We start from the raw sequence: 27,725 nt of genomic DNA on the forward strand, positions 1-27,725 counted from the left end.
TGTCTATTACTTGTTTATAGTAAAAGAAATACATGTTAGTATTTGTTTGCCAATATTAAAGATGGCCGACCTCGGTCAAAGATTTCCTGGAACAAGGCAGCGAATCACAGGCGTAATGAAAGCCACGTGGTGACCATGACGTGTGGTGTGCGCCGGGCAGGGAGTGAGCCGCATGGTTCCTGTGTGTTGGGTGCTGTGACATGTCTGAGACTGAAGTGCAGCCCTGTGCTGCCATGGCACAGCCGGGGATGGCAGTGTCCCTTCCTCAGAAGCGCTATTACAGGCAGAGAGCTCATTCTAACCCTATGGCCGATCACACCTTCCACTAGTGAGTGCTATTTGGTCTACCATAATAGCAGGGCAAGGAGTTCTCCCAGATCGTGTCTGCTACAAAAGCTTGCTTGGCATGCCTGGGAAGGCTAACAGTGGAGAGGACATGCTGGCATCTGCAGTGCCCCAGTGCCAGCAGCATTCAGTGTAATAGGCACATTAGATAGGCTAAGGAAGGTGTATAGCTCTCACTCTGTGCCTTACACTATGGGGGAGGGGAGGCAACAACAGGGTCCTGATTTCTGTTTCAATGTAAACTAACTTTATGCAGTCTAATTAGCTCAGATCAAGTGCTTCCAAGTAAGAGAGAGTGGATAGGATGACATTGTATCCTGCATTGATCAAACTAACCAGTGAATGTGACTTTCATCAAACATTCACTGGTTGTGGATCAGTCACTGTCATTTACCTGCAGTGGAATGTAAACATGAACCTAAAAAATGTTCTTTGTGTGTCTTATTTTACAGCCCTGTGAAACCCCAGCGGATGGACTGGTCAGAATATTACCCTGATTATTTTAAGCCTTTATCACCCGATAACCATCATGATGATGTGAAGGACTTGACAGAGACGAAGGAAGAGCTTCAGGTGGAGTTTGCGGACATTGGCTGCGGATATGGCGGATTATTAGGTACAGTAAAACCTTGGATTGGGAGCATAATTTATTCTGGATACATGCTTGTGATTCAAAGCACTTGTATATCAAAGCAAATTTCCCCATAAGAAATAATGAAAACTCAAATGATTCGTTCCACAACTATTTATTCATAAATCCTTCAGTTTATAGTCCATATAAAAAGATTATAGCAACCAGGTTGTGTAACCATAAAATGTCCATCCAGAAATGGAAGCCTTCACATGGGGATTGGAAACAAAATCCATTAGGAGCTACAGAGTATAAAAAAAGAATAGGTGCCTCTAAGTGTAGCAATATGGTTACATTTAATGAAGGTACAACATTTAGCAACGCACATGATTGATTAAAAGAGGCACATCTAAGTATGCAGGCATCCGGGGGTAAAGCTGTCCACATAGACCAGGGATATGCAATTAGCGGACCTCCAGCTGTTGCCAAACTACAAGTCCCATCATGCCTCTGGGTGTTATGCTTGATGCTGTCAGTGTCGCTATGCCTCATGGGACTTGTAGTTTGGCAACAGCTGGAGGTCCGCTAATTGCATATCCCTGACATAGACCATCCCCCGCACCGCTGTCTCTCACCACTGTCAGTCTGCAATCGTGACCGGGAAGACTACCGTGCAGTTAAGCGATCTTAAAGCGAGGTTTGAAACACTCCATGGTGCGCAGAGTGGAAGGGATCATGGCGGTGCGGAGGACGGTTTATGTAGACCGCTTTACCCAGGATGCCTGCATACTTAGATGTGCCTGTTTTATTCATCATCCGTGTGAGTTGTGAAATGTTGTACCTTCATTAAATGTAACCATATTTCTACACTCAGAGGCGCCTCTTTTATACTCGGTTGTGATGTGACACTACTTGTATGGACGGGGTCTCAGGAGGTGATGTGACACTACTTGTATGGACGGGGTCTCAGGAGGTGATGTGACACTACTTGTATAGACGGGTCTCAGGAGGTGATGTGACACTACTTGTATAGACGGGTCTCAGGAGGTGATGTGACACTACTTGTATAGACGGGTCTCAGGGGGTGATGTGACACTACTTGTATAGACGGGTCTCGGGAGGTGATGTGACACCACTTGTATAGACGGGTCTCGGGAGGTGATGTGACACCACTTGTATAGACGGGTCTCGGGAGGTGATGTGACACTGCTTGTATAGACGGGTCTCGGGAGGTGATGTGACACTGCTTGTATAGACGGGTCTCAGGAGGTGACCCAGGGTCGGACTTTAAAGGCACAGTAAATAAGGAATGATGAAAAACAAATGTTTTAACAGTGAGAGACAGTATAACACAAAAATCCAGGAAAGCGCATTTAAAAAAGTTATAAACTGATTTGCATTTTAATGGGTGAAATACGTATTTGACTTCTTAAAAAATTACGTTGGACCCTTTCACACTGGGGCTGTATGTGCGGTGGCGGTATAGCGCCACTATTTTTAGCGGCACTATACCGTCGGAATTGCAGCGATATTAGGTCGCTAGCGGTGTGGTATTAACCCCCTACTAGAGTCCGAAAAATGTCTGATTGTTTTCAATGGGAAGGAGCGGTATACACACCACTCCTAAGATGCTGCTTGCAGGAGATTTTTTTTTTTTTCTCCCGCCAGCGCATCGCCTCAGTGTGAAAGCCCTCGGGCTTTCACATTGAGACTGCTGGGGCAGGAGTATTTATTTATGCACTATATTTTTTGTGTGAAAGGGGCTTTGTTGGCAATCAGAGGTCAGACGTCTCAGGAAGGATTTTGTCCCACTCCTCTTTGCAGATCCTCTCCAAATCATTAAGGTTTTGAGCTTGACGTTTGGTAACTTAAACCCTCAGCTCCCTCCACATATTTTTTTATGGCATTAAGGTCTGAAGGCTCCAGGACCTTAATGTGCTTCTTGAACCACTCTTGTGTTGCCTTGGGCCGTGTGTTTTGGGACATTGTCATGCTGGAATACCCATCCACAACCAATTTTCAATGCCCTGGCTGAGGCAAGATTTTGCCCCATCCGTTGTCTGTCTCTTTAGCAGAAAAATACCCCCAAAGCATAAAGTTTCCACCTCCATGTTTCACGGTGGGGATGGTGTTCTTCGGGTCATAGGCAGCGTGTAGTTCTGGACTGATTCCTCGCCGTTCTTATGATCATTGAAACTCCACGAGGTGAAATCTTGCATGGGACCCCAGACCGAGGGAAATTGACAGTTATTTTCTGTTTCTTCCATTTGCTAATAATCGCACTGACTGTCATCCTCTCACCAAGCTGTTTGGCGATGGTCTTGTAGCCCGTTCTAGCCTTGTGTAAGTCTACAACCTTGTCCCCATCGTCCTTGGACAGCTCTTTGGGCTTGACCAATGTGGAGAGATTGGAATCTGGTTCTGTGGACAGCTGTCTTTTATACAGGCAACAAGCTGAGATCAGGAGCACTACCTTTTAAAAGAGTGCTCCTAATCTCAGCTTGTTACCTGTAAAGAAAAGACACCTGATTGACATATAGACGTCCTCGGCTTTGTGGGGGTATATCTGAATGATGCTGGCGATTCACTACACCATAACAACGATCATAGCGGCTGTTCCGCCGCTTGATAGTTCTTACGGGTGGCGAGAGGGGACGTCCCCCCCTTCTACCGACTCACCTGAGGGATCGGTGAGAGGATCCGCCGGCCCCGGTTCTTGACCATAGAGATTTCCGGCGGACCAGATGGTCGCTGGAGTCTCTATGATCGTCGGAGGCTGGGCGCGATGTTATGACGTCACACCCGGCCTCTGCATTAAAAAAAAACGGTGCTGCTTTGGCTAGGAATTGGTTATATATATATATATATAATTTTTTTTTTTTTTTAAAGGAGTTCTCTAAGCTAAAACTTTTAACCCCCACTGTGCCCGGGCTGTAAAACTATACAAAATAAACTTTCACTTACCTGCCTACGATCCCCCGTTGTTCCGTTATCGCCGCCCGTGCTCTGGTTCCTGTCGGCTTCCTCTTCCTGCGGGTCGGTGACTCACCGTGCGCTCAGCCTATCAGCGGCCGCAGCAATGTCCCGCCGCGGCCGCTGATAGGCTGAGCGCACGGTGAGTCACCGACCCGCAGGAAGAGGAAGCTGACAGGAACCGGAGCACGGGCGGCGATAACGGAACAACGGGGGATCGTAGGCAGGTAAGTGAAAGTTTATTTTGTATAGTTTTACAGCCCGGGCAAAGCGGGGGTTAAAAGTTTTAGCTTAGAGAACTCCTTTAAGGCTTCCCAGCCTAGAGGTGAGATGTAGGGTCTTATTGACCCCATATCTCACTGTAAAGAGGTCCGATCATGTCATATTCCTATTACAAGGGATGTTTACATTCCTTGTAATAGGAATAAGTGATCAAATTTTTTTTAAAGTGTCAAAATAAAAAAAATGTAAGTAAAATTAACAACAGTGCCCCTGTCCCCGTGAGCTCGCACGCAGAAGCGAACGCATACACAAGTCCGCATATGAAAACTGTGTTAAAACCACACATGTGAGGTGTCGCCACAAATGTTGGAGTGAGGCCCCGTACACACGGCCGAGGAACTCGACGTGCCAAACACGTCGAGTTCCTCGGTGAGTTCAGGGATGAAGCCGCCGAGGAGCTCGGCGGGCCGCCTTCTCCCATAGAACAACGAGAAAATAGAGAACATGTTCTCTGTTTTCTCGACGAGTTCCTCGGCGGCTCCATCGGGCCAAAGGTGTACAGACGACAGAGTTTCTCGGCAGAATCCGGGTTTGACCGAGTTTCTCGGTGAATTCTGCCGAGAAACTCTGTCGTGTGTACGAGGCCTGAGAGCAATAATTCTAGCCCTAGACCTCCTCTGTAACTCAAAACATGTAACCAGTAAAACAAATTAAAGCGTCGCCTATGGGGATTTTTAAGTATAGGAAGTTTGGCGCCATTCCACGAGCGTGTGCAATTTTGAAGCGTGACCTGTTGGGTATCTATTTTCTCGGCGTAACTTTGTCTTTCTTGTTATGCAAAAAAATTGGGCTAACTTCACTTTTCTTTTCTTTTTTTTTTTTTAAAGCATGTAACAGTTTTTCCCCTCAAAAAACGCGTTTAAAAAAATTGCTGCGCAAATACCGTGCAAGATAAAAAGTTGCAATGGTCGCCATTGTATTCTCTAGGGTCTCTGCTAAAAAAAAACATATTTAATGTTTGGGTGTTCTCTGTAATTTTCTAGCAAAAAAAATATGATTTTTACATGTAGGAGAGAAATGTCAGAATTGGCCTGGTTGGCAAGTGGTTAAAATGTATAGACTGATCATTTCTTTGTCAGTGGGCAAACATAGAAAATCAGCCGGGAATCAAATACTTTTTTCCCCTCGCTGTATTTGTTACACCTGGCTTTGGATGTAACATGGTCCAAAAGGTAGAGTTGGCAGCTATCTGTGTTTTGCAGGCAATGTGCAGAATGATGGCATGCCGTGTTCATCACATTGCAATGTGTTTTTGGGTGCACTACGACCCTTTTAACCTGGTGTTTGGGGGAATGTGGCAGGTGCCAAGGAAACTCTTCTGACGCTAATGCAAATGTAGCCTAATTGTTTGCGTATTTGTAGTCGTTTTTCATGTCTGAGTATAAAAGCCCATATGGTAATGTAGATACTTCAAATAAATTACCTATTCTGTCAATACAAAACAGTTCACTCCTTGAGACTCTTGCTAAAGGTACTGATTGAGAGAGGAATGTGTTTTGTTTTATTTTATTTTTTATACACTTGATAGATGGGAATTGCCTGTTGTGGTAGAGGAGGAATTAATTCCCAAGCCTGATGAATGCTAGGTAGCTTGGTCAGGGATGTTTGTTACATAATGCCTTGGCTCTTGTGCATGCCTGAAAAAAAGAAGGCCCCCGAAAATGCGCTCTGCTTAGAAAATACAAGATACATGTACTTTTTCATCCAGGGCCAATTCTTTAACAGTCTTCATTTTTATAAAGCATAGATAATCTGTGACATAAAAATGTGACATAAAAAGTTTACCTTTTTAAGGAAAAATAATAGTGCTGTGAAAAAGTATTTGCCCCCTTGCTAATTTTTTTTAATTTTTTTTGCATATTTCTCACACTTAAATGGTTCAGATCATCAACCACATTTTAATATTACACAAAGATAACCAGAGTAAATCCAAGATGCAGTTTTTAACCACTTCCCGCCCAGCCTATAGCCGATTTACGTCCGGGAAGTGGTTTTGAAATCCTGACTGGACGTTCCAGAACGTCCTGCAGGATTTCATGCCGCGCGCGGCCGTGGGGGCGCGCAGCGCGGCAATCGGTGATGTGGGGTGTCAGTCTGACACCCTGCATCTCTGATCTCGGTAAAGAGCCTCCGGCGGAGACTCTTTACCATGTGATCAGCCGTGTCCAATCACGGCTGCTCACGATGTAAACGGGAAGAGCCGTTGATGGCTCTTCCTCACTCGCGTCTGACAGACGCGAGTAGAGAGCCGATCGGCGGCTCTCCTGACGGGGGGGTTCGCGCTGATTGTTTATCAGCGCAGCCCCCCCTCGTATCGCCACACTGAACCACCAGGGAAGCCCACCCTGGACCACCAGGGTGGGCCAAACAAAAAAAAGCCTGTAAAAGCAACATGAGAATCAGTGCCACCCCACAGTGCCCATCCATGCCCAGTGCCCATCAGTGCCGCCTATGTGTGCCCATCAGTGCCGCCTATGTGTGCCCATCAGTGCCGCATACCAGCGCCGGTATCAGTGCCACCTCATCTGTGCCCATCAGTACTACCTCATCGATGTCCATCAGTGCCATCTCATCGGTGCCCATCAGTGCTGCCATATCAGTGCCCGTAATTGAAAGAGAAAACTTACTTATTTACAAAAAAATTTACAGATAAAAATAAAAACTTAATTTTTTTTCAAAATTTTCAGTCTTTTTTTTAGTTGTTGCGCAAAAAAAAAAAAAATCGCAGAGGTGATCAAATGCCACCAAAAGAAAGCTCTATTTGTGGGGAAAAAAGGACGCCAATTTTGTTTGGGTACAGTGTAGCATGACCGCGCAATTGCCATTCAAAGTGCGACAGTGCTGAAAGCTGAAAATTGGCTTGGGCGGGAAGGTGCGTAAGTGCCTGGTATGGAAGTGGTTAAACTATTTAATCTATTAAGGGAAAAAAAAGCTGTCCAAACCTGCCCGGCCCTATGTGAAAAAGTAATTGCCCCCTTCCCATGCTGAATCATATATATGAACTGTAATTAACCAGAATTTTTTGTTTAATTTCACTTGCCACACCCAGGCCTGATTACTGCCAGACCTGTTGAATCAAGAAATTACATAAATGGAAACTGTCTGACAAAATGAAGCATGCTAAAAGATCACAAAAAGCCACACATCATGCCACAATCTAAAAAAAAGGCTTTGGAACTCCAGTGAACCACGGGGAGAGCCATTATCCACAAATGGAGATAATTTGAAATGGTGGTGAACCTTTCCATGAGTGGTCGGCCTACAAAAATTACCATGACGACTCATCCAGGAGGTTATAAAAGAACCCAGAGCAACAGCTAAAGAACTGCAGGCCTTACTTGTCTCAGGTAGGATCAGTGTTCATGATTCAACAATAAGAAAGAGACTGGGCAAAAATGGCATCCATGGGAGAGTTCCAAGGTCAAAGCCACTGCTGACCAAACATAACACAAAGGCTCCTCTCACATTTTACCAAAAAACATCTTGATTATACCCCAGACTTTTAGGCAAATATTGGACTGATGAGACAAAAATTTAACTTTTTGAACAGTACAGCATTTCATAACTAACATAATGCCAACAGTCAGACATGGTGGTAGCATGATGGTCTGGGGCTGCTTTGCAGCTTCAGAACCTGGAAGATTTACCATGAATTCTGAGCGCTACCAGATAATCCTAAAGGAGAATGTCTGGCCATCAGTTTGTGAGTTCAAGTGCACTTGGGTTATGCAGTGGAACAATGATCCCAAACGTAACAGCAAGTCCACCTCCAAATGGTTCAAACAAAGCAAAATTTAGGTTTTGTAATGGCCTAGTTAAAACCCAGACTTAAATCCAATTGAGATGCTGTATTATGACCTTACACAGGCCGTTCATGCTGGACAACCCTCCAATGTGGCTGACTTAAAACAATTTTGCGAAGAAGTGTGGGCCAAAACTGCTCCACAGCAATGTGAAAGACTCATTGCCAGTTATCGCAAACGCTTGGTTGCAGTTGATGCCGCCAAGGCTGGCACAACCAGTTATTAGTTTTCGGGGCAATTACTTTTTCACATAAAGCCAGGCATGTTCGGACAGCTTTTTTCCTTAAAGTGGAAGTAAACCCACCTATAATTTTCAGGCAAGGAAGCTGCCATCTTGGCCTATGTTTAATCTTCAACTGCCATGATGCTGCACATGTGATCAGTTATGACACCAGCCATTGGATGGTTTGACAGTTTGGTTGAGAGCACAACCAATGTGACAGTTAGCAATGCCGGAAATGCAACTGCTTTTTGAAATTGTTAAATCGATGGGTTTACTTCTGCTTTAATAAATGAAACCATCATTTTTTTTTTTTTTATTTATTTACTCAGATTATCTTTGTGTAATAAAATGTGTTTGATCTGAGTCATTTAAGTGTGACAAATATGCAAAAAAAATGTGTTTATTTTTTCCTACAAAGCATTGCACCTGCGATCAGTGGACCATCAGTGTAATGTCAGACTCCTGCAGACCTTCCATCCCAACGTTTTGCCCGTACCTTTTGTATGGCTTTTCGTTAGGAAGCTGGAGGAAGTGTGCAGATTAGGGCACTCTTGGTCCATTGAGAACTACAAGCCATCTGCCCCAGTGAAAGACAGGACTTGTAGTTTATTCATTTACAGATCCCTGTGAATGAAATACGTGGCAGTGTGGGTGGACAGCAGCTGCAGGGTAAAAGAACCCCTGCTCTGATGGGGGGGCTGTAATATATTTCATACTCCATACGGGTATAACATGTTGTAAAGGTGAACTTGGCATTTCAAGATTTCTGTTTTCTTTCTAAGATTTGTGTTTTTATTAGGCATTGCTTTAGAATATCTTGGTCTATAGGAAGAAAGGTCCATAAGCCAATAGTACATACTCGGGACCTCTGTCATGCATGTCTCTTGATGCAGCAGATGTCTGAACATCTGCAAAACGTCAATCTACCACCACCTGCTTGCTAAGCATTGTATTAACTTTTACTTATGTTTATACTGGGAAAAGGTAGCTAACATTTCCAGGGTATCTGCGATATGAATTTGTGGTTGTACCCATCTGAGAGGGCTGTATTTTTATACTTTACCTCCCCTTTTTTACATGTTTTGTAAATGAGTTTTTTATTAAAGGGGTTCGTTTTTTTTTTTTTTCTAAATGGGTTCCTTTAAGCTAGTGCATTGTCGGTTCACTTACCTTTTCCTTCGATTTCCCTTCTAAATGTTTTTTTTTTCTTTGTCTGAATTTCTCACTTCCTGTTCCTCCTCAGTAAGCTGTTCAGTAAGCTGTTCTGGCTGACTAACCACCACTCGGATGATTGTGGCAAGTTTACTGAGGAGAAACAGGAAGTGAGAAATTCAGACAAAAAAAAAACATTTGGAAGGGAAATCAAAGGAAAAGGTAAGTGAACCAACAATGCACTAGCTTAAAGGAACCTTTACAACCCCTTTAAAGCGGAGTTCCACCCATTTAAAAGTCAGCAGCCAAAGAAAATGTAGCTGCTGACATTTAATAATCAGACACTTGCCTGTCCTACGGTCCAGCTATACGGGTGCAGGAAGCCCCACTCCTCTCCCAGGCACTGGAATTTTAACTGTAGGCGCCTGGCTGTGGCTTCGAAGCCGGGTGTGCACACTGCGCATGCGTGAGCCACGGTGCGCCTTGTAAATCGCCGGGCAATCTTCTGGGAACTGTGACGTGTCCCAGAAGATTGCAGGGGGAGAGGTAATCTTCCTTGCGGAGCCAAGGGAGGAAGTGGGAGCTGGGTGCCTGTAAAAACTGGGTACCCGCTCCCCCCCCCCCCCCCAAAAAATATTGCATGCCAAATGTGGCATGTCAGTGGGTCACCTGCAGTTAAAGCGGAAGTTTCATTTTTTGGGTAAAACTCCACTTTAAGGATCTGTTTTGACAGTATTTGTACTGCATAGTACCTTTTTGATATCATTCCAAGTCCCCAGTATGTAGTAATGTTTAATTGGTAGATGGGATGTGGGTCAGGATATTTGGACCATTACCAACACTGCTTGCCATCTGTAAGAAGGAAATGTTATTTTAACAACTGCATCTATGTAGTGCATGTATTAATAGGTATGTGTATTTGCACTTCTAGTGGAACTGTCTCGGTTATTTCCAAATAAACTCATGCTTGGACTGGAGATACGTGTTAAGGTATCCGACTATGTGCAAGACCGAATCAAGTCACTGAGAGCCAGTCATCCGGGCCAGTACCAGAATATTGCCTGTATCCGAAGCAATGCTATGAAATACCTACCTAACTTCTTCAGAAAAGGACAGGTATCAAATATACAACATGTCATTGTTTTTTTAACTGTTTCTTGCTCGCATGTATTGGCGGAGCTGTTTTTAGGGCTCTTCTATTCATTTCTTTGTGAGGGAGGGCTTTATGATCCATAAAACATGGTAACCTTAAAGGAGCTCCAGCCCCCCCCCCCCCCAAATACTGTAGCTGCTGACTTTTAATATACTGTATATGGACAATTGCCTTTCTAGGGAACATGTTGGCATCGGCATCTTAACCACTTCAGCCCCAGAAGAATTGGCTGCTCAATGGCCAGGCCATTTTTTGTGATACGGCCCTACACTGCTTTAACTGACAATTGCGCTGTCGTGCAATGCTGTACCCAAACAAAATTGACGTGTTTTTTTCTTTTTTTTCTAACAAATAGAGCTTTATTTTGGTGGTAATTGATCACCTCCTATGTTTTTTAAATTTTTTGCGCTATAATCAAAAATATACTTTTTTTTTTAAAAAAACAACAATTTTTTACTTTCTGCTATAATACATATCCAAAAAAACAAATGCATTCATCAGTTTAGGCCAATATGTATTCTGCTACATATTCTTGGTAAAAAAAATCGCAACAAGCGTATATTGATTAGCAAAAAAGTTTTATAGCGGCTACAAAATAGGGGATAGATTTGACTTTTTTTTTTTTATCGGGACCGAGACATTATGTTGGACATATCGGACACGTTTGACAAATTTTCGGGACCATTGGCATTTATACAGCGAACAGTGCTATAAAATGCACTGATTACTGTAAAAATGTCACTGGCAGGAAAGGGGGTTAACACTAGGGGCGATCAAGGGGATAACTGTGTTCCCTTTGTGCGCGTTTTAACTGTGGGGGATGGGACTGACTATAGTAGATGAGAGAGCGTGGTTCCCAGCTAGTAGGAACACACAATCTCTCTCCTCATAGAACTGTGATGTTTGTCTTCACACACGTCCATGTTTTGCCTCCCGTGTCTGGGGGCATCGCGACTGCCGATCACGAGCATCGGGTGTGCGCGCCTGCTATCCCACTTAAAGGGGGCCGATGTACAGCTACGACGGTATGCTGGATCATGCCGACCTGCCGCCATATTATACGGCGGCGGCTGGTCGGCAAGCGGGTTAAAGAAAAGTTCCAGCCTAGGGGGAAATTATTATTATTTTTTTTTTTTTTTTAAAGTCAGCAGCTACAAATACTGTAGCTGCTAACTTTTAATATAAGGACCCATTGGGTCCGGGTGCAGGGTTCACTAAGGGAAACAGGAAGTGAAGCCTTGCTGCCTCATAGCCTGCTCCCTACTGCACATACACATGTCGCGCTGTGCTTTCGGAATGGCTCCAATGTCTTCTGGGATGTGTGTAAAAAAAAAAAATATATATATATATAATTTCTTACTCAGAAGTGGGTACCTGGTTTTGACAGGTATCCACCCCCCAAGGTGCCAAATGTTGCAGCAGCATGGGGCAGGAAGCAAACAAGTGGAGCTTCCCCTTCACTGCTGGTTTCCTATTGCGAATGCGTGAGTCACATACTGTATGAACATAATAAAGAATCCTGTATGGTTGGGTGTGCACTAGAGCTTAGATTGTCTCTTATTGGTACCTGTAGAGGGTCTGCTATGAAGTCATTTTAACAAATCTTTATTCTGATAACATTTATGTTATTTAAATGTTATTTAAATGTCATTTGTGGCTTTACTGTCTAGAAGCAATATTTATATGCTGTCAAAGCTTTTCCCTATTCACCAGACCCAAGAAATTCAATTTTTGGTGCATCTAATTTTTACTTTTTTAATAGGACTATAATTTATGTAAATATTTTCTTTTGTTTTAGCTGAGTAAGATGTTCTTCCTGTTTCCTGATCCTCACTTTAAGAAGACAAAGCATAAATGGAGAATTATTAGCTCCACACTGCTAGCAGAATACGCGTATGTGCTGCGAGTTGGGGTGAGTAGGTCAGCATGTTTACAGTCTTAAGTTTTCTTTCTGTGACCCTAAATTGTTTGGTTTGGCCAATCTCGCCCAAAGGAACTGTTTACCTTACCATTGGATGAGGCTGCCGTGAGCATAGGTATGCAGCACTGTTCTCGCAGTGTCTTTGGCGACTTCTCATCTTTTGGAACAAAATTGAGTTGAATTGGCTGAAAGCTTATCGGCTATTTGGAGAGCGACTTTTAAATATAAGGCTTCCTCTGATTGGCTGGGGTGGAGATTGCGATATCGTGCGTCTGCCTCTCCATCTCAGCCAATCCGAGAATACCCTGTATTCATTGCTAAAAAATGCTAAATGACAAGGCTTCCTCTGAATGGCTGACAAGCACTCAGCATAACTCTATTTTGTTCCAGCAGCTGATAAAGTCTCTCAAGACGCTGCTGGTACACAATAATGCATACTGTATTATACTGCGTGTAGCATTAGCTATCACAGCAGCCACATCACTTAGTAGCGGAAATAGTTTGTTTGGGCCACCTCGACCCAAACAAACCATTTGTGACAGAAGACCTGGACTTGGGCTTTCACCCTCGCCAAAACCATATTTAACCGTTTCAGTACATGTTGTTGGGTTAACTTGATAACTAATAAGAATATTTCACTTTTTATTTTATTTTTTTACATTTAGCACTTTTTATTTTGTACACTGCTTTAATAGATACGGTTTTCCCAAATCGTCTTCCAGGACAGCACATGCCCTTTACCTAAAATGGGAAACGCATCTCCCAACTTATCTTCTGTAAAGTGCAAGTGATGAGGAGTGCCTTATATGAAAATCCTCCAGACCTTAATAAATATAATCCATATATCCAAGTGCTGATGGGACCTTCAAATGTGTGTTTGCGGTGCTGTGCTCCCTGCTTTCACACCCTGCCCGCCCACAATAAAGATTAAGGGCCAGATCCACAAAGCAGTTACGCTGGCGTATCTATTGATACGCCGCGTAACTTCTAGGTTGCTCCGGCGTATCTTTGTTTTGTATCCACAAATCAAGATACGCCTGAAGCTGGGCTAGATCCGACTGGCGTACGTCTTAGTATGCCGTCGGATCTAAGGTGCATGTTTACGCTGGCCGCTAGGTGGCCCTTCTGACGATTTCCGCGTCGAGTATGCAAATTAGGTAGATACGCCAATCCACAAATGTACGTCCGGCTGGCGAATTTTTTTTCGTTGTTTCCGTAAGGCTTTTTTGGGTGTAAGGTTACCCCTGCTATATGAGGCGTAGCCAATGTTAAGTATGGACGTCGGGCCAGCGTCTAATTTTCCGTCGTACGTCGTTTGCGTAAAACGTTCGCAAATAGGGCTTTGCGTAGAATGACGTTCACGTCGAAAGCATTGGCTTGTTGCGGGTTAATTTGGAGCATGCGCACTGAGATACCCCCACGGACGGCGCATGTGCCGTTCAGAAAAAACGTCATTTACGTCGGGTCAAGACGTATTAACATAAAACACGCCCACAACTTAGCCATTTGAATTGTGCGCCCTTATGCCGACACATTTACACTACGCCGCCGTAACTTACGGCGCAAATTCTTCGTGGGTACGGGAAATACGATACGCTGTAAGTTACGGCGGCGTAGTGTACGTGGATCTGGCCCTAAATGAACATGTAGATATCCCAATGTGATTTGGAAAGGTATGACTCCTTACTACTCCAACTACCAGGTCCTCGGCGGTACATGTTAATTGCATAAGATGTAATACAAAGAGAGAGCTCCATAGTGTAATCTGAAAAATGTATTTAAAAAGATTAAAAGGTTTAAGCATTTAGTGGTGGTTGGAGAGCAGCCACCTGTGTGTGTGTGTGTGTGTGTCTGCTTGGGTCTAATTACTCACCCCAAGCTACAGGCTTGGGATCTGACGATTCCTTCCCTAACTTAGCTATACAATTTTATCTTTAGAAATCCTAACGATGGAAAAAAATAGGTAGCCTTTTGGTACTATTTGCAGGACCCAAGTGAGTTTCTAGGGTGTCTATGAACACTATAGGCAGATGAATCGGAGTCACTTTTTTAGTGTATGCTCTACATCAGTGTTTCTCAACTCCAGTCCTCGGGGCGCACCAACAGGTCATGTTTTCAGGATTTCCCTCAGATGAAACTGCTGTGGTAATTACTAAGGCAGTGAAACTGATAAAATCACCTGTGCAAAATAATGGAAAGCCTGAAAACAAGACCTGTTGGTGCGCCTTGAGGACTGGAGTTGAGAAACACTGCTCTACATAACAGGACCTGCCAGTGGATTTAAAGGTCATTTCACAGGTCTTTGGTATCGGCATGGACAGAGAATGAATGGCTTTGCTTCTTCAGAGCTGCTATCTGGTCCAATTTTCATACTGTGGTTCAACACATCCAGATTGCTCTGTTCTCGTGTCAAGGCTAAAGCCCCATACACACTATCAGTTTTCCTGATGGTTTTCTCTTCAGGTTTACCAAAACCATCTAATAGGAGGTCAAACCTTAAGCGTTTCAATTTGAATGCAATCAGGCAGGTCCTTGTACTACATGGTTTTGGTAAACATGAAGAGAAAACCAGCAGGAAAACTGATAGTGTGTATGGGGCTTTAGACTTGTGGAATAGGTCCTGCAAGCAGCAGCCCCACCCTAATGGGTATTTCTAGCTTGTCCTTATATGTATTGCCCTGGAAAATAACTTGCGGGGGGGAAACGGTTACTAACTCGATTTCAAGGAATCTTCCAGGAAAGCAGGGATTCCTGCCCTATATATTTTGTACTGTCATTATGCTATTTCATCAGTTGCCTTCTGTTCTTTCTTAATACTGAGGATTTTTTTTTTATTATTGGTTGTGCATGATATGTTTCTTGTTTTAGGTGGGAGTCGTCTCTCTCTCATCATGTGTTGTCATGGAAGATTCCTGATGTTGTTTTACTAAAACTGCAGAGTGAAAAATCTGGTGTAGCTAGCTGTACATGGTAGCCAATTGGCTTCTATTTTCAGCTTTTCCAACTAAGCATTGACAAATCTGGAAGCTGATTGGTTTCTTTGCAGGTTTGCACCAAATTTTGCATGTTTTAGTAAATCATCCACTTTGCTTTTTCCTCTGTGCACCCATTGGCACAGTGTTAATTTTCAGGCTGGAGGAGTATGTTTGTAAACCAACTTCTCCAGCTTGAATGTGATTACCATGATTGGCTGTTATGGTGATCGTATGAATGGGACCCATGATTGTTGGCTGTCAGTGACGAGGTAGCCTCAAAACTAGGAGTGTGCAAAAGTGCATGCTCATAGTTCAGTGTTCTCACGTCACAGGAAACTGTGTCAAAGAATGTTAATATATAGATTTTGGCATCTTGCTGTCAAGGTAAATCGTCAGACCATTGATCATAGAGCTAATTTACAACAAAAGTTTTTGGGCTATGATGGCACCTATTCCCAGCACATCTACAATAAACAGACAAGGCAAAAATCATGTTTACTATGCTGTCCGTTCGCACCACAGTGTTGCTGTGGTGTGCGTTGACGATAAGAACTGCTTGCAGTACTATTTTCAGTGTAAGAGGTTGCAACAGAAACTACCACAAACCAATGCCACAGTGAGTACAACCATATTGAAATGTCACATTCCAATAAATGAGACATTCCAATAAAAAATGTTCTGTAAGGGGAAAAAGAGAACGGTGAGATGCAACGAGTTTGGTGCATTGCCACTGTCTCTCTCGGCACACATCAGCGGCTGTGCATTTAGCAAGACTCACTGGTGTGAACACGCCCTTAAGTAAATGTATTGTCTAAGAAGAGACACTGCAATGTGCCTGCTATGACATATGTTAGCCAGAAAAACTGCTTTAGATTCATGTTACTACTGGGGTCTAACTGCTGGGCTAAGCCCCATCTGACCTTAATCCCCTGCCAATAGGAGCATGTTGGTAATTTTATTTTGATAGTGTAAGTGTGTTACTTGTTAGGGAAATTTTAAATATTGACTAATTGCTGTTTTATAAAGTGCAATGGATATAAAGTCTACACAGCCCTGTTTTAAAATGTCAGATTTCTGTGATGTAAAGAAATGAGACAAAGATAAATCGTTTCAGAACCTTTTGCACCTTTTAATGTAATTCAATTGAAAAGCAAACTGAAATCTCTTGGGCGGAGGGGGGGGGGGGTTTAAAATAAAAATCTTAAATAATGTGGTTCCATGAGTGTGCACACCCTCTTATAACTGGGGATGATATAGCCATGTTTAGAATTAAGCAATCACATTCAAACTCCAATTAAATAGGAATTGGTACACACCTGTAAATTAAAGCGCCTCTGATTAACCCCAAATAAAGTTTAGCTGTTCTAGTAGGTCTTTCCTGACGTTTTCTTAGTCGCATCCTACTGTAAAAGCCATGGTCCGCAGAGAGCTTCCAAAGCATCAGAGGGATCTCATTGTTAAAAGGTATCAGTCAGGAGAATGGTACAAGAGAATTTCCAAGGCATTAGATGATATACCATGGAACAGTAAGAAGACAGTAATCAAGTGGAGAAAATATGGCACAATAGTGACATTAACTGGACGTCCCTCCAAAATTGAAAAGACGAGAAAAAAAATAGTCAGGGAGGCTGCCAAGAGGCCTACAGCAACATTAAAGGTGCTGCAGGATTATCTGGCATGTACTGGCTGTGTGGTACATGTGACAACAATCTCTGGTATTCATATGTATGTGCTATGGGGTAGAGTGGCAAGATGGAAACCTTTTTCTTACGAAGAAAAACGTCCAAGCCGACTAAATTTTGCAAAAACGCTGAAGTCTCCCAAAAGCATGTGGAAAAATTGTGTTTATGGTCTGATGAAACCATGGTTGAACTTAAAGCGGGGGTTCACCCAAAAATACATTTTTAACATTACATTCAGCCGAATTGTCCTAATGACAATCGACTGTTTTTTTTTTTTTCCCGTACATACCTTATTTTCACTGCCGGTTATGTCTTCTGCGGGACTGGGTGTTCCTATCTGATTGACAGGCTTCCGACCGTCGCATACAGCGCGTCACGAGTTGCCGAAAGAAGCCGAACGTCTGTGCGGCTCTATACGGCGCCTGCGCACCAACGTTCGACTTCTTTTGGCAACTCGTGACGCGTAGTATGCGACGCTCGGAAGCCTGTCAATCAATTAGGAACGACTAGTCCCGCAGAAGACATACCCGGAAGCAGCAATAAAAATAAGGTATGTACGGGGGGGAAAAAACAGCCGATTGTCATTAGGACAACTCGGCTGAATGTAATGTTAAAAACTTTATTTTTTGGGTGAACCTCCACTTTAATTCCAAAAAATGTTTGGTGCAAAAACACTGCACATCACCAAAAACACCATACCCACAGTGAAGCATGGTGGTGGCAGCATCATGCTTTGGGGCAGTTTTTCTTCATTTGGAACTGGGGCCTTGGCCAAGGTAGAGGGAATTATGAACAGTTCCCAATACCTGTCAATATTGGCACAAAACCTTCAGGCTTCTGCTAGAAAGATGAACGTGAACTTTATCTTTCAGCATGACAATGGCCCAAAGCATACATCCAAACCAACAAAGGAATGGCTTCATCAGAAGAAGATTAAAGTTTTGGAATGGCACAGCCAAAGCCTAGACCTGAATCTGATTGAAAATCTGTGGGGTGATCTGAAGAGGGCTGTCCATGGGAAATGTCCTTGCAATCTGACAGATTTGGAGTGTTTTTGCAAAGAAGTAAAGATGTGCCATGCTGATACTCATACCCAAAAAGACTGAGTGCTGTAATAAAATCAAAAGATGCTTCAACAAAGTATTTGTTTTAAGGGTGTGCACACTTGTGCAACGTTGTTATTGTTATTGTTATTATTTTTTATTTTCCTCCGCCTAAAATTTCAGTTTGTTGTTCAACTGAGTTGTACAGTTTATAGGTCTCATTTAATGGTGGAAAAAAGTTCTTGTATATATTTTTACATCACAGAAACTTGACTTTGTAGCAGGGCTGTGTAGACTTTTTATATCCACTGTACCTTCTGTAATATTGTGTAATCTATGTGATAAATATGCATTGCAGGGGTTGGTATATACAATCACAGATGTAGAAGAAGTTCACGAATGGATGGTGAAACACTTCACAGAGCATCCGCTTTTTGAGCGCGTCTCAAAAGAACAATTGGTAAGATATTTAACTGACATAAAAAGTGACTATTTCATTGGATGTGTTTTTATGTATTTATTTTTAACTCTGACCCTCAATTTTGATGTCTATAGGCTGATGATATCATCATAGACAAACTGGGCACATCTACAGAAGAAGGGAAAAAAGTTCAGCGTAATAAAGGACAAAACTTCCTGGCTGTATTTCAAAGAGTAGAAAACAGGACTTTAAGGAATAAAGAAATGTAGTTGTCACATGAATAAGACTGGATATGTGTCAAATCCTCAATCTGCAATAATCTGGAAGCATAAAATAAGGCGGATCTCTGAAAACATTCTAAAGTCCTGAATTTGGCATCAATATTGAGCTTTTTTTTGATGTTCTGGAATCTGGAGGAGTTTTACATCAAGATTCATTCTGCAGCTCAGAAGCATTAGTTGGTCTTTGTTCTTGAGCGGCTAAGGTCTCTTTAATGATTAAATTGTGGGAATATGGCAATAGGAGAAGCTCCAACGAAAAAACTATGATTTTTCTACTGGACAGAATGGACTTCTTGTAGGCGACTATGCTTTACCTGGTTGTGTCTCATTTTATGTTTTTATTATACAGTTTTCTAAATATATTTGAAAGCCTAATGTAGAAAGCAAGATTAAAGTTTTGTTTTTGTTTTTAACTCTTGGTGGGTTTATTAAATTGTGTATTGGCAGGGAGGATTTCCTCTGAGGTCCAGCCCCAGTGACACCAAGAATATTGTGAGCCAAACATCACTTCTGGAATGCATTCCCCACATTTTTTATTTTATTTTGAAAACACCCAATTTATGCAGTTTCTTAGAACGTTTTTTTTTTTTTTAATGCAAGTACCTGAGTTTAACTTGGTATCAGCCTCTTGTAATCCTCTGTTTAGCAGACTATGAAAGGGAGGGGCAGCATTAGACATTTTGCACTGCAGGCTGGCATTCAGGGTGCAATGCCAGGATCCTGCAGACTCCCAGTCAGCTGTCTGCCCATACCTCATTAACGGACAGGCAGTAACTGAACTACAGGAAGAATCCATGAACTACAAGAGCTCTTGCCAGCACCCTCATAGTCATATGGAGAACTGCAAGCCATTTCCTGCAGTGGCTGACAGTACTTGTAGTTTGTTCATTAGCCTTTAAGTTTTTGTCCATTTAAAGCAGGGATCCTCAAACTATGGCCCTCCAGCTGTTGCGGAACTACACTTCCCATGAGGCATTGTAAAACTCTGACATTCACAGACATGACTAGGCATGATGGGAAATGTAGTTCCTGAACAACTGGAGGGCCTTAGTTTGAAGACCTGTGATTTAAAGTAACAGACCAGTTTGAAGTAGCTAAGGATATTTGTGAGAAAGCTTACTCTACATACATGGTATTCATGATAAAGAACGCACATCTTCCCAATTTCTCGTGCCTGACAGATGTGGAAAAGATTAATAATTTATGAGTGTTTCATGATATGAAGAAAGTAATAGTGAAGAGATTGTCTCTTTAAAGAGATCTCACCAATTTGGCCCATCACTTACAGCAGATCCCCAGTATAGAAAAAAAAATCTCAAACTTTCCATTGCAACGCAAATACAACATTTCATATTCCTGATATGTGCCTGCTGTACCACATACTTGTATGAAAAGGATGAAAATGTATCCTGTTCTCTGTATTGCTTCCTTTGTGTTCCTGCTAGTCCCTCTGCTTTCCCTAAAAACTGGCCACACTCAGTATGAGAGCACAGCGTGGTAATTTTTGTAGTTTTGAAATCTCAGCCTGCTCTCATCCAATGATGAGGCTTGCTCTGACAGGGGGAGGTATGGGAGAGGCGGCTGTTCTACAGACAGTCAAATGCAGATTTGCCAGCACACAACAGGTATTCAGATTAAGTTCACATGTTGTGTTTTTTTTTTTTTAAATTGAAGAATGATCACATCAAGAACAAAGTGAAATGTTTCATAGCAATACAGGACCACTTTGTCAGGCATCAGGTCACCTAATCTGTATAGAAAACCATCATCTGCTAACACAATCCTACATGCAGTAACCGCCCATCCTAAACCTCTTAACAGCATTCCAAATGGACAGTACCCAAGGTTGAAAGAAATTGTTCAAGATTGGAAGACCTTATAGCTCAATTGAAAGAGTAATAAGATCATTTGGTATTAAGAGGTTATGTTACATTTAATTGTTGCAGAGGGGGGTAGCATTTTATACTTGCAGTATGTAATGCTTTTTTTGGGGGGGAACATGCAACAAATACCGGTAAAATGACCATGTAAGTCAGCAGATATGTATGCTTGTTTTCACAGATTAAATGTGACAGTAATTATGTTATATGCCTTAGAACAGAGGTTTCCAAACTATGGCCCTCAGGAACTACAATTCCCGTCATGCCTGTGAATGTCGGTTTTACAATGCCTCATGGGACGTGTAGTTCCACAACAGCTGGAGGGCCGTTGTTTGGAGATCCCTGCCTTAGAACACTTGAAATGCTCAAAATGACGGGATAATATGGATAGGCATCCTTTCCAATTGGACACAAAAAAAAAAAAATTTTTTTAACTAGAAGCTGCTAAGAATCCAGGTCTTAATGAAAAAACATCTGCATCTTGCCATTTTTATATGGTTTTGGCGTTTTACCCCAATAACTTGTTTCACAAATATGCAGTGCCTTGAAAAATTATTCATACCTTTTTAGAAATCTTCCACATTTTATCATGGTGCAACCAAAAACGGAAATTTTATTTTATTGGGATTTTATGTGATAGGCCAACACAAAGTAGCAATTGTGAAATGGAAGGAAAATTATAAATGGTTTTTCAAAACTGTTTACAAATATGTGTAAAGTGTTGTGTGTATTTGTTTTTAGCCCCCTCTGCGTCAATACTTGTAGAACCACCTTTCACTTCAATTACAGCTGCAAGTCTTTTTGGGTATGTCTCTGCCAGCTTTGCACATCTAGAGAGTGAAATCTTTGCCCATATGCTTTGATCTAAACCATTCCAGTGTAGCTCTGGCTGTATGTTTAGGGTCGTTGTCCTGCTGGAAGGTGAACCTCCGCCCCAGTCTGAGTCTGCAAAAGACTTACAGGTTTTCTTCTAAGATTGCCCTGTATTTGGCTCCATCCATCTTCCCATCAACTCTGATCAGCTTCCCTGTCTCTGCTGAAGAAAAGCATCCTTATAACATGATGCTGTCCCCACCATGTTTCACAATGGTGGGGATGGTGTGTTCAGAGGGATGTGCAGTGTTTAGTTTACTGCCACACATAGCGTTTTGCTTTTTAGGCCAAAAAGTTCAATTTTGGTCTCATCTGACCAGAGCACCTTCTTTCACATGTTTTTATATAATCAATTACACACATTAAAAAACAACTTCCACATGTTTGTGGTGTCTCCCACGTGGCTTTTCACAAACTGCAAACAGACTTCTTATGGTTTTCTTTCAACAATGGCTTTCTTCTTGCCACTCTTCCATAAAGGCCAGATTTGTGGAGTGGTTGATTAATAGTTGTCCTGTGGACAGATTCTCCCACCTGAGCTGTGGATCTCTGCAGCGCATCCAGAGTTATCCAGCAGGATAACATGCCGACGTGTGCCCGTGGGGACGCGCAGTGCGGCGTGTCAGTCTTGACACACCACATCTCTGATCGTGGTATAAAGCCTCTGACAGAAAACTGACCTGGGCAGGAAGGGGTGAAAGTATTAAAGTGGTTAAATTTCTCCAACTTTATCCCTGACCTGTCTGGTGTTCCTTAGCCTTCATGCTGCCGTTTATTCACTAGTTTCTAACAAGCCTCTGAGGGCTTCAAACAGCTGTTACATAGTAGGTGAGGTTGAAAAAAGACACAAGTTCATCAAGTCCAACCTATGTGTGTGATTATACTGTATGTCAGTATTACATTGTATATCCTTGTATGTTGTGGTTGTTCAAGTGCTTATCTAATAGTATTTTTAAACTATCGATGCTTCCCACTGAAACCGCCTGTGGAAGTGAATTCCACATCCTTGCCGCTTTTACAGTAAAGAACCCTCTACGCATTACCATTACTGAGCCTAGGGTTTGACAAATTTGCTTGGAATCTAGGAGCAGGCTAAAAAAAAGTTAGGAAACAGAAAACGTGCCCCGTCCCGCCGAGCTTGCACGCAGAAGCGAATGCATATGTGAGTAGTGCCCGCATATGTAAATGGTATTCAAACCACACATGTGAGGTATCGCCGCGATTGGTAGAGCGAGAGAAATAATTCTAGCCTTCGACCTCCTCTGTAACTCAAAACATGCAACCTGTAGAATTTTTTAAACGTCGACTATGGAGATTTTAAAGGGTAAAAGTTTGTCGCCATTCCACGAGCGGACGTAATTTTGAAGTGATATGTTGGGTAACATTATCTTTCACAATATAAAAGAAAAATGGGCTAACTTTACTGTTGTGTTGTTTTTTTTTTTTTTTTATTAACAAAATTGTATTTTTTCCCCAAAAAAGTGCACTTGTAAGACCGTTGCGCAAATACGGTGTGGCAGAAAGTATTGCAATGACAGCCATTTTATTCTCTAGGGCAGTGATGGCAAACCTTGGCACCCCAGATGTTTTGGAACTACATTTCCCATGATGCTCATGCACTCTGCAGAGTAGCTGAGCATCATGGGAAATGTAGTTCCAAAACATCTGGGGTGCCAAGGTTCGCCATCACTGCTCTAGGGTGTTAGAATAAAAAATATATATAATGTTTGGGGGCTTCAATTAGAGGGAAGGAGATGGCAGTGGAAACTCCATTAGAATTGCTGGTTTACTTGTCATGCCAACGACCACCACAAGATGGCGCCAGATCACAGAAGGAAGCCTAGGCCTGCAGAAGGCCGCAAAGCCGCGGCCTCAATTTTCCGGCCGGCACGGACCGCCGCGCTCGCGTGGCGGGGGAGGTGGGGGCACACGGAGACAGCGTTTTGCAAGACAAGCTACATTTTTTAATACATTTTGACTTGATATACAAGTAGCGTCATGTCACAACTTGGTATAAAAGAGAAGAGCGGCGTCTCTAAGTGTAGCAATATAGTTACATTTAACCGGTTAACGCCCGCCCACTGTATATGTACATCCTCTTTTTAAAGATGGATATCTCGGTAACGGCAGCAGCTGCTGCCACAACCGAGGTATCCATCTCTTCTGTGGGCGGGCGTGTAAACGATAACGGCGGTCTCCGGCGGATTCGCCGCGAGAGCGCCGTTATCGGTGACGGGCTCTTCCGCGCCCTCCGCCGCTAACCGGAGCGTCGGTAGCGGCGGAGGAGATCGGATGCTGCTGGCTCTTCAGTGAGGACTCGAGTGAGGGCAAGATGGCCCCCACCCGTCCTCATAGCTTTGCTGGGCGGAAGTGATGTCAAAACGTCAGTCCCGCCCAGCGTCTTAAAGAGACAATTTTTTTGTTATTTTTTTAAATGACACAATTTCCATTTTTTTTTTTTTTTTTTTTTTGCATTTAAGCCTAAATATGAGATCTGAGGTCTTTTTGACCCCAGATCTCATATTCAAGAGGACCTGTCATGCTTTTTTCTATTACAAGGGATGTTTACATTCCTTGTAATAGGAATAAAAGTGATACATTTTTTTTTATTTCAGTGTAAAAAAGTATAAAATCAATAAAAAAAAATAAGAAAACAAAAACAATTTTTTTTTTTAAAGCGCCCCGTCCCGACGAGCTCGCGCGCAGAAGCGAGTAGCGCCCGCATATGAAAACGGTGTTCAAACCACACAAGTGAGGTATCGCCACGATCGTTCGAGCGAGAGCAATAATTCTAGCCCTAGAGCTACTCTGTAGCTCAAAAAATGCAACCTATAGAATTTTTTAAACGTCGCCTATCGAGATTTTTAAGGGTAAAAGTTTGACGCCATGCCACGAGCAGGCGCATTTTTTAAGCGTGACATGTTGGGTATCATTTTACTCGGCGTAACATTATCTTTCACAATATATAAAAAAATTGGGCCAAATTTATTGTTGTCTTATTTTTTAATTCAAAAAAGTGATTTTTTTCCAAAAAAAGTGTGCTTGGAAGACCGCTGCGCAAATACGGTGTGACAAAAAGTATTGCGATGACCGTCATTTTATTCTCTAGGGTGTTAGAAAAAAAAATATATAATGTTTGGGGGTTTTAAGCAATTTTATAGCAAAAAAAAATGTTTTAGTCTTGTAAACACTGAATCTGAAAAACAGGCTCTGGGCTTAAAGGGTCACTAAAGGAAAACATTTTTTTTGCTGAAATGACTGTTTATTGGTTATAGAGACATAAAAGTTAACTGATTGCTTTTAAAAATGATTAAAAATTTAATTTAATCTATCATATAATGTGCATCTAGTTTCACTTTCGGTTTTAAAGGACATACATGAAGTTCCGGGTGAGAGGTGAGTCGGGAAGACTCACAGAACAAAAACAAACAAATCCAGGGCAGTGTTTTGTTTTTAAAATGAATCTGATTGGTTCTGAGGAGTTTTAGACACACAGTAATGACAGCTTAGAATAGACCACCGTGAAAATCTCCCAGTATGATGGTTATAAGGAAACAGGCAACCAGGAAGTGTGGAGATCACAGCCGAATTACAGCTACTTCAAAGCAAAAACGAACAATGAGGACATGAAACCAGTACTGCAGTAAGGTAAAGGAAGCTATTTAGCTAAAAAATTTTTTTCCTTTAGTGACCCTTTAAGTGGTTAATGAAGGTACAACATTTAGCAACATTTTGCTACACTTAGAGGCGCCTCTATTCTCTTTTATACTCTGTAGTTCCTGCTAGAATTTGCTTCTAATCCCCTTGTCAAGGCTTCCATTTGTGGATGGACATTTTATGGTTACTCATCCTATCACATTGCTATAATAATTTTTTATATGGACTACTGAAGGACTTATAAATAAATGGTCGTGGAACAAATTCTTTGCGTTATCATTATTTCTTATGGGGAAATGTGCTTTGGATTGCAAGCATGTTTCTGGAACGAATTATGCTCGCAATCCAAGGTTTTACTGTATTTAACATTTTTCCACATTAAACCTCATTTGCTATGTAGTTACCCACCCCATTAATTTGTTCAGATCTTCTTGCAAGATTTTCACATCCTGCAGAGAAGTTATTGCCCTGCTTAGCTTAGTCTTATCCACAAATACAGAGATTGAACTGTTTACCACATCCTCTTGGTCGTGAACAAATTACTTAGGATTGGACCCAGTACAGAATCCTGGGGGACCCCACTTTCCACCCCTGACCATTCAAGGTATTTATACTAAGATTACATTACATACAGGTGGACTCTACTTATTAGGTGACTTCTGAAGGCAATTGGTGCCACTAGATTTTAGTTGGGGGTAAAGGTAAATTTATTTGTAAAAAAAAACATAATTAAAACCATTTATGATTTTCCTTCCACTTTACAATTACAATGGATATAAAAAGTCTACACACCCCTGTTTAAAATGTCAGGTTTCTGTGAAGTAAAAACATGAGACAAAGATAAATCATTTGAGAATTGTTTCCATCTTTAATGAGACATATAAAACTGTACAGCTCAGTTGAACAACAAACTGAAATCTTTTATGGATATGGTAAATGGGGGGGGGGGGGCCTCTGGGGGAATCTAGGATGGAAAAGGACCCTGGGGGTCCTAGTAGATGATAGGCATGCAATTCCAAGCTGCTGCTAAGCAAACCGAATATTGGCATGCATTAAAAAGGGGATCAACTCCAGAGATAAAGCGATAATTCTCCTGCTCTACATGACTCTGGTCCGGCCGCACCTGGCGTATGCTGTCCAGTTCTGGGCCCCTAGTCTTCAGTACACACGATTGGATATCTGATGGAATCTTATCCAATGGATTTTTTTGTCGGATACCCGATGAAGCTGACTTTCATCAGTCTTGCCTACACACCATCGATCAAAAATCCGACCGTGTCCAACGCGGTGACGTAAAACACTACGACGTGCTGAGAAAAATGAAGTTCACTGCTTCCGAGCATGCGTCGACGTGATTCTGAGCATGTGTGGATTTTTGACCGATGGACTTCCACACAGGCGATCGTTTTTTTCTATCGTTTTTTTATCAATAGGAAAATTTTAAAACAAGTTCTATTTTTTTTTTCACCGATGGAAAACAAACCAATAGGTCCCACACATGATTGGTTTGTCCAATGAAAACGGTCCATTGGTCCGTTTTCATCAGACAAATCGATCGTGTGTACTGGGCTTTAGAGTGTCCCATGAATTGAGAGATTGCGACAGGGTAGGTGCCATAACACTTAAAGCGTAGGTTCACCCTAATAGCATGTATATCTGACCAACTCCCTTATAGTCGTAACAAGTACTGTGCACAATTTTTTTTTTTTTTTAATGCTTTACGTACCTTGTAATCCATTTTTTCAATCTACTTCTCCCCGCGGGAGTAGGCGTTTCTATGCCTAGGGGGATTGTCATCTGGGAGGTCGCCCAGATGATTGACGTCTGTTCGCCCCGGCAGATAAGGCCCCGCCCCCCGTATTGCCTAGGCGCGCACGAGTTACGGGGCTTCCGAACATGCAGGGCGCAGGCGCCGTATAGAGCTGACTCACATCTCCGCATGTTCAGCTTTTTAACCCCCTTGATCGCCCCTAGTGTTAACGGTTAACCCCTTCCCTACCAGTGACATTCACACAGTAATCGGTGCATTTTTATAGCACAGATGGCTGTATGAATGTCAGTGGTCCCAAAAAGTGTCTGATCTGTCCGCTGCAATACCGCTAAAAATTGCAGATCACCGCCATTACTAGTCAAAAAAATAAAATAAAATGCCATAAATCTTTTCCATAGTTTGTAGACCCTATAACTTTTGCGCAAACCAATTAATATATGCTTATTGCGTTTTTTTTACTAGAAATTTGTAGAATATATATTGGCCTAAACTAATGAAGAAATTCGTTTTTTAAAAACATTTTTGGGGATAATTATTATAGCAAAAAGTAAAACATATTTTTTCAAAATTGTCGCTTTTTTTTTTTGTTTGTTTATAGCGCAAAAAATAAAAACCGCAGAGGTGATCAAATACCACCAAAAGAAAGCTCTGTTTGTGGGGAAAAAACGATGCAAATTTTGTCTGGGTACAGCGTCACACGACCATGCAAGTACCAGTTA

General features: G+C 42.2%; 1 protein-coding gene across 1 annotated transcript; it reads left to right on the forward strand.

Annotated features, from left to right (window-relative positions):
- Positions 1–114: 114 nt before the first annotated feature.
- On the forward strand, positions 115–19,238 carry METTL1 (methyltransferase like 1). Its single transcript, XM_040340863.1, has 6 exons — positions 115–328; positions 798–961; positions 10,281–10,465; positions 12,301–12,414; positions 18,482–18,583; positions 18,679–19,238. Exons 1-6 carry the CDS (start codon positions 201–203, stop codon positions 18,811–18,813), a joined length of 828 nt encoding a protein of 275 aa, XP_040196797.1. The 5' UTR covers positions 115–200; the 3' UTR covers positions 18,814–19,238.
- Positions 19,239–27,725: the final 8,487 nt, after the last annotated feature.

The sequence above is a fragment of the Rana temporaria genome, chromosome 2 (genome assembly GCF_905171775.1).
Source record: "Rana temporaria chromosome 2, aRanTem1.1, whole genome shotgun sequence".
Classification (NCBI taxonomy): domain Eukaryota; kingdom Metazoa; phylum Chordata; class Amphibia; order Anura; family Ranidae; genus Rana; species Rana temporaria.